General features: G+C 46.7%; 1 protein-coding gene across 1 annotated transcript in view; it reads right to left on the reverse strand.

Moving 5' to 3' along the window:
* Positions 1-3,934, reverse strand: part of CLIP2 (CAP-Gly domain containing linker protein 2) — a 61,554-nt gene extending 57,620 nt beyond the window's left edge. Inside the window, exon 1 of the mRNA XM_074160880.1 lies at positions 3,823-3,934. Within this exon, the coding sequence (XP_074016981.1) occupies positions 3,823-3,934 (112 nt within the window). The remainder of the gene's footprint in view (positions 1-3,822) is intronic.
* Positions 3,935-13,328: the final 9,394 nt, after the last annotated feature.

The raw sequence follows: 13,328 nt of genomic DNA on the forward strand, positions 1-13,328 counted from the left end.
CTCGGAGGCCAGAGGTTGAGTGATGCAGGTCAGCAAGACAGAATAGCAAGGATGGGGCAAAGCTCCGTCATCCTCCTGTGTCCCAGACCTGATTAAAATCCTAACCACAGCAGGCACTGACGTAAACTTTGAGGACACCTGCAGCCAAAGGATCTCGTGATGGATGGTCCTGGAGACTGGATTTCATTAACTTTCCAGGGATTAGTGATGTGGACATTTGGCTCTGAAATCGAGTTAAACCACTTTGACATAAAAAAAAAGAATATTAGAATATATTCTCTTGGAGGTTTTCCCCGCTGAAGGCTGAATCCCCTGACTGTCTGTGCTGCAGCTGGCTGCACAGCCAGCTCGGATGCTGCTGCTCTCAGAGAAGGGCACACAGGCACATCAGCAGGACTTTGGGATGCACACTTTGCTCACCACTTTGGATTATCATTGGAAAGCAGATGAGCAGGAGGCAGCGAGGGGCTGTCCAGGCCTTCAGAGAGATTTGCAGGAAGAAGAGTAGGTACAGGCCACATACAGACACCACGGTAGCTCTTGTGCAGAGGACAGAGTGAGAAGATGATGCTAGAGATGACATCAAAAATGATGCTACGAGCCCTATCACAGCCATCCACCGAGCACACGCTGGGTAAACAGCCCTGTTCTCACCTTCCAGGAAGGAATGTCTCAGTGCTGTGACTGCTCCAGCAGCTCCGTGACGCTGGCAAAGCCCCCTGCACCACAGAATGGTTAGAGTTGGAAGGGACCTTAAAGATCACCCAGTTCCAACCTCCTGCAGGGACACCTCCCACCAGACCAGGTTGCTCAAAGCCCCATCCAGCCTGGCCTTGAACCTCTCCAGGGATGGGGCAGCCACAGCTTCTCTGGGCAACCTGGGCCAGGCTCTCACCACCCTCACAGCAAAGAATTTCTTCCCAATATCTCATCTAAATCTCCCCTCTCTCAGTTTAAAAATCATCACCCCTTGTCCTATGGCTCCCCTCCCTGATCATGAGTCCCTCCCCAGCTTTCCTGGAGCCCCTTGAGGGACTGGAAGGGGCTCCAAGGTCTCCCTGGAACCTTCTCTTCTCCAGGCTGAACCCCCCCAACTCTCTCAGCCTGTCCTCATAGCAGAGGGGATCCAGCCCTCGCAGCATCTCCACGGCCCCATCCTGAGGGACAGAGGAGCAGCAGTGCAGCTCACAGCACAGTCCCAACCCACCACCCCAAGACTTCTCCGCTTCTCCATCCACACATTTTCCCAGGAATAAAACCCATTTTAGAACTTTTCAGGCAAAGGTCAGGCTCAGCTTGGTGCAGATCTTGCCCACGCTTGGCTGGCTTTGCTGCACCATCTATCCCAGTGACGGATGGCTGTGGTCGAACAAGGGACAAAGAAGCTCCAGCGAACAAGCGCTGCATTCACGGGAAGGCACATCAGACCCCAGCGCTGACAATCAGTGCCGACTAACTCCTTCATACTGCGACACGCACATTGCCTGTGTCTGCTGAGACGCCTCTGTGCAAACCCTCCAAGGGGAAGACAGGCCTGGGACATTTTCTCTCATTTTTGGGTGTTTTGGGGTTGCTTTTTTTTAAGTGATAAAAATCAACTGAAAATAACCCCACACCACACTGCAATTATAAATCCAGCATGAAGCACCTTGAGTGGTTCACAGCTGGTAGCTAAATAGTCACTTTGCTGGAGTCCTTCCAGTTCATTTCTCAATCCCAGCTAGGCACTGAGAGAAACAAGGGGGAGATACAGAAATGGGGCTGGGGGATAACTCCAAAACAAACAGCCAAACCTATAAACTTATCCTAAGGATTTCCTTCGTCAATTTGTGCTTCCCTCTAGCAAAGAGATATAAGGAAGCTTCAGAATCTTTGATTTGGATACCAGATTAAGAAATTACCCCTAGTGACAGGACAAGGGGTAATGGTTTTAAATTGGAAGAGGGGAGATTTAGATTAGATATTAGGAGGAAATCCTTTACTGTGAGGGTGGTGAGGCACTGGAACAGGTTGCCCAGGGAAGTTGTGGCTGCCCCATCCCTGGAAGTGTTTAAGGCCAGGCTGGATGGGGCTTTGAGCAACCTGCTCTAGTGGAGGTGTCCCTGCCCAGGGCAGGGGGGTTGGGACTCGATGACCTTTAAGGTCCCTTCCAACTCTAACCATTCTATGATTCTAAATTAGTCTTTTTAACATTAAACCCCACTCAAACACAAAAAAGAGTGCAATTCAAACGTTTATCTCCACACCTAGGGCCAAGTCCTCAGCTAAGGAAGAGCCGAGACACTCCACTCCCTACTACGCTGTATTTATTACTCTGAAAGATCTGGAACTCAGCCCATGATCTCATGCAGCAACTCAAACAAGACTTCGCACGTGAGTAAAAAACAAAGTCAAAACTATGGCTTTTACAACATTGTTCAAGGAAAGAATGGACAGAGTGGGAGAGATGATATATATTCTGTCACTGAAAGAAGAGAGAACTGAAGAAATCCAAGAAATCCAAGAGAACTGAAGAGCCCAGCAGAGCCCCTGATGTGTAATAATGGAGCAGAGCCAGGGTCGCTCAGCAGCCAGCAGGATCTTTGCACGGAAATCCTCTGTGGAGGTTGTGCCCGAAGCACCCTCTCCATGGAGGATGTTCATGGGACAAGGACATGTGCTCCAGCACAAGAGAAACTTCACAGAGATGCTTTTTTGTTTGTTTGTTCTGTTTAAATAACTAACTTCTGCTTTACTCTGACCAGAGATAGCATTGTATGTTGACCTTCATTTTTGCAGTATCATGATCGCAGACTAATTTGTCATAGCATGCTAAAGCAAATTTTGCCCAGTATTATCCCCTATACTAAAAATATTATCTGACAGATAAAAGGCTTTCCTGCTTCCGCCAAACGCTATATAGTTTCAGGACTGAAACACATAGCAAAGTAACCAAGCATGTGGGCAGTGGCCTGAATTATTATGGGACAAGAGGTTAACAAATCTCAAGAAGCAACCAGTGACATTGTCAAATGAGAGTAATACACCGAATATACAAGTGATGGACAGGATACACATCCTCCTGATGCTTTGTCAACAAAGTGAAATGAAAACCATGACATACAGAACTTGCACCTTGAATATTTGCTAAATTACATCTAATTAAAAAACAACCCAGCAGTCAAAGAAGCCAGAAAAATGAATCCTAAGCAAAACATCTCAAACTCTTTTTGAAGTGTTAATTACAGTGTATAATGGCAGTCTGTACAGCTTATGTATACACTGGATATAGATCAACGGACAGCAGAGCGTGTGTGTGTATGCCAAGGTAAGTTATTATTCAAATCCCAGTGCTTCAAATAATTCTGTTCAAACAAAGGCACTAATTTGAGGTAATCAGCACAGGACAAATCACCTTAACTGCCTGGTTCTTACTCTTGCATTATCACAGGCCAGGAGCAATGGCTATAGGACAGCGTTTAAGATGATCATGGGTGAGGTTCCCATCTCCCTAATTACTACCAGCTCTTCAAATGCTAGTGTCTGTACAGGTATGTGTTCACAAAGCAGCAAGAGAGGAGGCAGCACCTCTCTCTGTGAGACCTAAACACCAGAGGATCCATCTGTCTCCCACCCACTCCACAACCTGCCTGGTTTGTGCATTACTTGAGAGAGGGAGGCCCTTTCCTCACCCTGTTACACTTGCTTTGATCCATGCTCACAATCAACCTACGTACAGATGAGGAATTTCACATCCTACTGAACACTGGCTCCATTAGGCTTTTGCCTTTAAGCCAGGTGATCACCTACTCAGCTCATGTCCCTGCTGAATTAACTCCTTACCTTCTTTTGAACTGGTGGTGACGGCAGCTGCAGTGGTCCCTGATGCCCGTCCCACCGGGCTGGAGTGCTTCCCAGCCCTGCCGGGGATTTTAAGTCCACTTGGCTTCAGCATGTTTGCTGTCTCCTGTATCTCAGGCTCCCAGTGCCAGTGCTTTAAAGAGCTGTCCTGGTATCACCATTCAGGCTTCTTGATGATGGACCTTGTCTTCCATTGTCACAGACCTGGGAGAGAGGAGCACAAAGAAATCAGATAGAGAATAGGTGGGAGAGCACCAAACAGGTCCCCAGAAAGCAGTGCCCAGCTGCCTCCTCACGTCCCAAGGAGGGCCAGGATCTTTCACTCCTTCTCCAAACAAGGGTGATCATCGCCTTCATTTCCCATCTTAATGTTACATCTCCCCAGTCTTGCAGTCTCACTTTAGCTGGAGTCCTGGACCAAAGCTGAAGTCTCCCAGAACCACCAAACAAGAATTTAAATTTAGTTTGGGATTTGAGCAACAGAAACTGTTGACTGGTTTTAAATTCTAAAGTCTCAGCTCATGCATCAGCCAGGCCCCAGTTCTGCTGCTCTGTGAAAGCACCGTCAGAGCCCTTACCAAAGGCACACTAACCACACTCGGTAGGAGACCTTTGGTACACGGTTCCCATTTTCACCAGACTTCAGGGCAGCCTCTCCAAACTCACAGGAGTCGTCATCCAAGATAGATAGGGCTTTTCAGATCCCTCCATTAAGAACAAATCCAAAACCTTGTTACAGAAAAAAGGGAACCTGACCCCATGGATTTGCAATAACATTGAAAAAATCTTCCCAAAATCTAAGCATGACTCTACCAACTACTTGTTAGTGAAGTCACAACTCTTCCCTATGCCATTCCCTTCCCGGTAGGCAAATGGAGTAACATCTCCAAATTTCTTGCACGGATGTTGTATTAACAAGCACACAACTCCTTGAGCAAGAAGTTTTATGACAAGAAAAGAAAAATAAAGGAAATGACTAAGATGCTTTAAAAAAATGCGAAAACATTCCTAATGGATAAAGAAAAACAATCAAAAAATACAGACTATCAGCCAAAAGGAAGCTAAGGCTGGCTGAGCAGGCTGGGATGCAGAGGGAAGAAGGTGTGAGCCCGGGACAATGCCAACATAAAAAAAGGGAATTGCAAGGAGAGCAAGCCACGGACCATCCAGAAGCTGGGGGACACCCAGACCTGCCTCCTGGGCCAAGGAAGGAGGCAGCATTCCAGAAAATTAACGTAGCAAAGATTTACAGATGCTGTAAGGGGGGAGACTGCAATAGCAGGGACGGGAAGTGATTAAGGCATGAGTAAGGATTTCGACACAGGCTGGGTCAGAGCAAGGGGGGGGCTGGCGGGGCTCCAGGGAAAGCTGCAAGCAGACACAGAGGAGGAAAAACCACAAGGAGAATTCCAAAACTCTATTCCTGAGGGCTCACAAATATCTGAGACACCAAAGAGTGTTTCAGCAGTAAGAGTCAGGCATCCCACACTGGCTCAGAGAGAAAAAGAAAGGAGGGATCAGCAGAGAGAGCCAGGGAGGGAGCCTGAGTGAAAACCCAAGGGATTGAGCCCCGTCTCTTCCCCATGTCCCCCACAAAAGGATGTTCAACACCTGGGGTGGCTTCAGACACCTGCAGACAGCACCAGCTGGGGAGCATTTAGCTCACACACCAGTCAAGGCTGTATATGAGAAGCGGGATGCTCAGATCCCATCCCCAGCAGCAGGAACAATGGACAAGAGCAAGCAGTTCTTGTTAAGGAAGAGAAAACGCAGCCTTCCTGCGACAGAGCCAGCGAGGACCAGATGCTGTCACGGAGCTGGACGGGAGGCTGCACTTCCCAGCTCTATTTAGCATAAAATAGGGAGACAAGTAACAGAATCCGGAGGTGAAAAACATTGATCAGCCTGGTTCCTCCTGTCTGTCAAGCCATCAGATATCTCCCTCCCACCCACCCCATCTCATATGACACATTTTGCCCAGGGCTACCTTTGATTTTTACAGAGCAACTTGATTTCTAGCACTTCTGCTGGCAGGTGATGTGCTCTACCAAGAGATCTCACCCCCACCTCTGTCAGCTTCAACCTGAAGGTGTGCTCCCTTCACACACCCTTCCTCCTAGATTTACGCATCTCATCACCCACTCCTACCTTTTGGCTACCAGGTTTGATGCTGCACTTGTGATTAAGCAACCTGGGGATGCTGCTGCTTCCAGATAAAACGTGATGGCTGGCTGAATCCACAGCCGGGAATATGGATGGAGGAAGGATAAAAGGACATAGAGGAGGGATAAAACAGCAGGAAAGAAGAATTTAAGCAGAAGAAGGTGCCAGAAGAACAAAAATATTTTATAGTTTTCCTGGCCTCTGTTAGAGGGAGTCTCTGGATCCCTAACTTTGCAGCCAGGACCACGTAAACTTTAAGGAGACAGTGAATTCAGTCTGTTCCTCTATTTCGCTGCTCATCTATGAGGAGAAAGGGAACTTCAGTTCATTCTCCCTCCACCACTCACTATCCCTGAAGATCAGCTGGCCACACAAGTCACAGGATATTGTGATATTCTGCTCCTTCTCAGCATAACTGGATTTTATTTTTACGCAGGGGGAGAGAAATAAGAGGAAATGCGTTCCCACTGCATAAAGATTTCTGCCAGAAACCTTTATGCAAACACATTTGCTTTCAACATACTAATGCTGAAAAACAAATGAACTCCACAGGCTGCTAATTAAGCTACCCTCAAAACAGATAGCTTCTTTTATCCAGAAATACAATCACCACACTCCCTGGGGGCTCCACGCCATACACCAGAATCAAAAACTTCTGAAGTGCCACCCTGGACCACAGGCAGGCACCCCCTGTGTGCCCAGCCAAGCTCCATTCATAGGAAAGTCTGGTGGGGCTCAGCTCCTGTATCTAAAGTTCATTCTCATCTCCAAGAGCTTCAGAGTGACCACAGCCAAGGAACAGGGATGGCTGCCTTAGCGCCATCCCGCACTCATCATCACACAGGGAAATGAGGATGAACTTGAGTAAATTTTGCTGTAAGTGCAGCTTGTTAGAAATACATAGATAAAGAAATACATAGATAAAACTGGACGGGATAAAACTTGACCCTGGCCCAGGTTGCCCAGAGAAGCTGTGGCTGCCCCATCCCTGGAAGGGTCCAAGGCCAGGTTAGACAGGGCTTTGAGCAACCTGGTCTGGTGGGAGGTGTTCACCCTCCCTCTAGTGGGAGGTTGGAACGAGATGAGTTTTAAGGTCCCTTCCAACCTAAACGATTCTATGATTCTACAAAAAATAAACAAATGGGACATTTTTAAAGAAGTCTGTGCCTTCTGCTAGGGACAGATACTCCTCTGTCACTAGTTTCTCCTCCACTTCAACATAAAAACATATGAGCAGATTTTTAAGAAGCTCCGAACGCCGAGCTCCTCCAAATTACGCCATTAGGTCATCTTCACCTCCCAGAGCAGCACTGCCCTGAGCCATCCAAGTCCCACATTATTGTCCAACCGAGTGATGCAGCTTTTGTGCTGCAGAAATATCCTCGGCCTGGGCCACAGGCCAGCATCTCCACAGGGCACTGCCCTGCTCCATTAGAGATAACAACTTGCTCTGAGCTCCCATATCGTACCCTCGGCATCCCAACAGGCTCTATTAACAGAGCCCTTCCGAAAAATCTGTTTCCAGGAGTAGATGCTGAACATGGGAAAATATGACGCCGCACGTGGTGTAAGAAGCATTTTCTTTTTCCTATCCCTATATTACTTGCACACGCTGTAAGCTTTGCCCTCCCATATAACTTATGGAAATGTTACTTTCTCCAGACACACTAAAAAAACCTCCATCTTCCCCTGTGGATACTCTGGGGCCACCAGCTCTGTTTATTTTGTTTTTCTTCCTTTTTCCAAGATGACACAGATTACAAGGATTTTCTAGATGTCCCCTAGATTCTCCCTGTGATCTTTTCATACTGGGATGAATGGTTCTGTCTGTTCCCACAACCAAGAAAAGCATCCCAGGAATGCGCAATCTGAAAGCCTGCTGCAGATGACCAAAACATGCTGTTCTCCATATTTCCATCAGAAAAGGGGACAGCTGGATCTGAGTCACCTGGGCTTAGATTCAAGAAGGAGAACAGTTCTCAACTATGTACAGATGTACACCCAAAAAACACCTTTTGGCAGGAGCAATATATCTGGATAAGCAAGTATCCACCACGCTGGCCAGGCATCAGAACAGCACATGTTAAAAATAGAAAAACAACTGGAGGTGCTCAGACTTCAATTATTTCTCAAACGTGGTAGAGGAGTAGCACAAAACAAGGGTTGGAAGCAAAAGCCTTTTGTCAGTCTTTTTCTCTGCTTCAGCCATCCCTCCTACCCTCAACAAGGCACATAAGTATGTGCTTGCCACGTGGAACGCCATCCCTCCGAAGACAAAGCAGGCTCCCAGATTCGGCACGTGCCCCAGAAGGAAGCCCTCATGGGTACGTGCCAATCCACGGATCTGTTCACCCTGACATATTGAGTGAAACAACTGCAAGACACAGGAACAGGTTTCCAGACACCAGATTGAGTTGGCCTGAATCCCATCCTGGGCCTGCTGCTTCCTTCTGGATGGATCTAGATGCAAGAAGTGTTTATCCAACGCAAAACCCTCAGCAAGGCACAGGGACCTTGCTGTGAGGGCAGCCCCGAGTGGAGTTTAGACCAGCTGCATCTGAATACTACTGTAACTGTTGCGTGTATACAGTATTTTGCAGGGAAATAACTCCTTATTTCTTAAAATTAAATATATAGCTAAAAAAAATGAGTACCAAAATTTAGGTTTCTAATTTTCTAAATTTGGAATTCCACATGTAAGAAATGAAATTTTTGAAGTTTTCAATCACGTGCACACTTTTCAGGACAAGGGTCCATAAGAAAAGATAAAGAACAGTATCTCATTATCAGACTGAAGGAAGTCAAGGTGATCCTGTTGTACGGAAGGTTGATGATAAACAAAGCCAATGCAGAGAAGCAGTAAAAACACTTTTTTTTTTTTTTTTTAAAAACAATCTTGACTCACGCGAATAATCAATGACTTCAAAGCCAACTATACGGGTAGGGAAAGGTTTACACAATAAAGTCTTTTGGTTTTTACCTACTCCCATCTAAGATAACCTTTTGAGAAGCAATTGTTTGTGCAAGGGTGAGGAACACCAGGGTTTGGGATGCAGCCCTGCGGCAGCACATCAGCAGGAGAAGGGAACACAAGGGGAGTTTCAGCCATTTTCAGGGCCATCAGAAGATGATGTGGAGGTAGGGCTCAATCTGCACAAAGACTCTGGCATTAGTCATAAAGACACAGCTTGGAAAGATCAGGAATTCTGTCTGCAGCTGCTCTGACAACGTAATAACAGCGACTCCATATGGAATAGTGGAAAGTGCATTTTACGCCTGCAAGGTAAATCCCCATCCTCTACAGGGAAGAGGAACAATCCCACACAATGTGTAGCTGGGGAAGGTCCAACAGCACTTTGGTTTCAATACGTCCTCTGCGTGTGTGTTCAGGAGAGTTAAATATAAAGGAGGAACTTAATTTTCTACCCATGTTCTGTCTTTTTATTTCAGAAAGTACACAGAGCCCCAAGCAGGTTTCTGGGTTTGGTCCCCTTGCCTCTGTCATCCAAGAGCCTCTGGGACTCTGGACAAGAGCGAACCTACCTTAGCTCAGGCTGAGAACAACCCCTGCTCCCCACAGACACACAGCTCCCCGTGCCAGCAATTCATACTCACACGTGTTGCACTCCCCATGCAGAGTCTACCCCTGAGAGCAGCATTACCGCTTACAGAAACCTCCAGCATCAGGCACTGTAAATGCTGAAAACAACACCTGGAGCCCAACATCTCCCTGAAAACAAACAGCTGGAGAAGAATTTGGTCCACTGATAGCTGGAGGAGCTCTTCACTCACTTCAGCAATAAGCACACAGAATAAAAGCAAAAGGCTTTCAGTGCCTCGTTTTCATTTATTAGGTCTTATACAGAACCTTCACTGGCCTAAAGACACTGATTTATTTTATTATTTTTTATAAAGTTATGTAAAGTTATTTTGTTTCTTGTTTCCGAACACTCGGTTGCGTCCACTTCATGTTTCCAAGCTTTTCTGCACCTTCTCTGCTCCGGGGAAATGCTCTTGTCAGGCAATAAAGCTCCATCTCCTGGAGTTGTCCCTCTGGGACACATTCCTGCCCGACTGCCCCTAAGCCAGAGGCAGGGACAGGTGAGGATCTGGTGCCCCAGGCTCACAGCCCCACACCACCGGCCACGCTGCAAAGACAGGCCAGGGATTTCAGAACAGAATTTTGCCTTGAAATCAAAACCCAAAGGCCAGGCTCAAACCTCTCAGTCTTCTGCAAAAAGGGTGGGCAATGAATCCGATCAGCACAGAGACAGGATCTGATAAGGCCAAACCGCAGCTTTGCTAACAGAGACAGAGATTATGCTGAGAAGGAAGGGCAATTTTATCTTTTAATTCCTTAAGACGTTCCATCCGATCCATGGTAATCATGCCATCGCCTTCTCACTTCTCCGATTAGTTACTCCTTCCGAAAAGCAATCAGAAACCCATTTCTGAAGCACATGGCAGATTAGGATTAAATCCTTTGCTTTAATTGAAGTATAGAGGAAATAAGAGATGCTCATTCTCAATTAAGGTCAGACTCCTCTCCCAAGAAAACCTTTCCTTCTCCCATAGAGGGAACAGAGTTAGAGTACTACCTAACCCTTACCCCTCTGCTCTGTGCTCGTGAGACCCCACCTGGAATACTGTGTCCAGCTTTGGAGTCCTCAACACAGGAAGGACATGGACCTGTTGGAACGGGTCCAGCAGAGCACCACGAAGATGATCAGAGGGATGGAGCACCTCCCCTATGAAGACAGGCTGAGAGAGCTGGGGTTGTTCAGCCTGGAGAAGAAAAGGCTCTGGGGAGACCTCATAGCAGCCTTCCAATATCTGAAGGGAGCCTACAGGAGAGCTGGAGAGGGACTCCTTGTCAGGAAGTGTAGTGACAGGACAAGGGGTAATGGTTTTAAATTGGAAGAGGGGAGATTTAGATTAGATATTAGGAGGAAATTCTTTCCTCTGAGGGTGGTGAAGCACTGGAACAGGTTGCCCAGGGAAGTTGTGGCTGCCCCATCCCTGGAAGTGTTCAGGGCCAGGCTGGATGGGGCTTTGAGCAACCTGCTCTAGTGGAGGTGTCCCTGCCCATGGCAGGGGGGTTGGAATTCGATGATCTTTAAGGTCCCTTCCAACTCTAACCATTCTATGATTCTACTACAGCAATGAAAGAAAGGAGCACGTCACCTCCAGTTTCACACAGGGAAAACCAGGAGATCCCAATATCCCCCGTCAGCCATCAGGGTTTTTTCTCCCTCACACCTGAAGAATTCACATCGGTTCTCCAGCCACAAAGCTCTGTTGTTACTACTTAGTCTCCCTCACACCTCTGAAAGGTTGTTAACCTCTAAAAAAGCCTGTGTTTAGTCTTTTTTCTCACTCAAGTTTTGTAATTACTAGCACAGAACACAAAGGGAAAGCCTAGAGGCCTTTTATTTAAAAACACAGGTATTTTTTAAGCTAGTTCTAACCACCACGACGGACTAATCACCCTGTGATTTAGTTATAAAACAATGCTTATCCAAGGGAGAATGTGCAGAAACATCCCATTGCACTCTAGCTAAAAACCACAGTGCAAAACCCGAGGCAAAAATGGGGGAAAAAAGCCCAGAGGACATTCAAGGAAGTCATCATATACAAACCAGGGAGTAATTATGGGTTTGCTGATGAGCTCACGCTCCCCATGCTGGCAAAACGCCTACTGAAGACTGACACAGTAGATAGCAACAATCCTGCGCTAACTGCAGAGCAAAACTAGCTCTAATTTATGGGAAAATCCTGGGAACGATCTCGGATCTACACAGTTCCTGCTCCCTGGAGCTAAGCCCTAGCAGCAGGGGACAGTGACCCTACAGAAATATATAGGGGCACAACAACAAAATTGCACAGCTCACGTGAAAGTAAACAGAATATACATGGAGTTTTCGGAACTGCCATCCACCAGGTCAGTTCAGACCTGATATTCCATTCACAGAATCACAGAATGATATGGGGTTGGAAGGGACCTCTGGAGATCATCCCGTCCAACCCCCCTGCCAAAGCAGGTCCACCCAGTGCAGGTTGCACAGGAATGTGTCCATGTGGGGTTTGAATGTCTCCAGATTTGGGAGACTCCACCATCTCTCTGGGCAGCCTCTTCCAGGGCTCTGCCACCCTCAAAGTGAAGTTCCTCCTCATGTTTAGATGGAACTTCCTATGTTCAAGTTTGTTCCTGTTACCTCTTGTCCTGTCACTGGGCACCACTGAAAAAAGACTGGTCCCATCCTCCTGACACCCTCCCTTTAAGTATTTATAGGCAAATATGAAAGGTTTCTCTATAACTCAAGGGGCTTCAACAAAACCCAAGTTTCCTACCCACAGAAAGCATTATTTATCATAAAACAATATCTAGAAAAGGAACATGAGGAGAGCAGGGAGAGCGCGGGAATGGCAATGATACATGATAAACAAATTCCATTATAATGGGTTGGTATTTTACTATTGGAGAAACAATTTCTTTAATTAAATATGAACTACACAATAACTCAGCCGTGCCACGCACCCTGTGCGAAGCTGCAGAAGGATGCAGAAGGAACTTTTGGAATTTCCTGGCTTTTGACTGCTTGATTTAATGCCACATTAAAGTTCACCCTGGCACTTCATCTGTTATTCACCGGCGCGCAGGTTAACGTATAGATTTTGATTTGTACGCTCTGTAACCTAACCCCTGCCCTGGACTTTGATCATGAAACAAAAACAGCACCAGGTTTCTCCCACCCTGGTTTTTCCCCATTTTTACAACCTGCACCTGCAATGAAGACTTCTTTGCAGGCCAGCTCTGGTTTGTAGACTGTAACTGAAAGGCTGGAGCAACAAAGAGCTGAAAATAGGTTAAAACTGCTCTTGTTAGTTTTTTTCCTTCTTTCTTTTTGCACGTTTAAGTTTTCTTGAAACTAGGGATTTTGTTTTCAGTTTCAGTGCGGTGTTATGACAGCCTGTCTGACAGCAATGCAGTTGTACCAGTTTAAACTTGCAGATTATTTGATTAAAAGATGGCAAAGAAAATAAATAGGAGCGGAATGCAACGTGTTTCTGCTGTAATAGAGAATGCCCTGGGACACACTGTACATGTCACTGGAGCCCCCAGAGTGCTCCACTAATGCTGCCCAGGACCTACACACGCTCCCAAGTGCACTAGGAAAAGATCTGATGTTAATTGCATTTAATGCAATTTGAATTCAATGGAGACTTTGCCGTTATAGCAGGAAGAGCACAGCCTGTCCCGGGCCATTGGTCCTGCAGGTGCAAGGTCTGGCACAGAACCCTCTAAAAGAGCCCTAATGCAAACA

This window comes from Numenius arquata, chromosome 18 (genome assembly GCF_964106895.1).
Source record: "Numenius arquata chromosome 18, bNumArq3.hap1.1, whole genome shotgun sequence".
NCBI lineage: Eukaryota > Metazoa > Chordata > Aves > Charadriiformes > Scolopacidae > Numenius > Numenius arquata.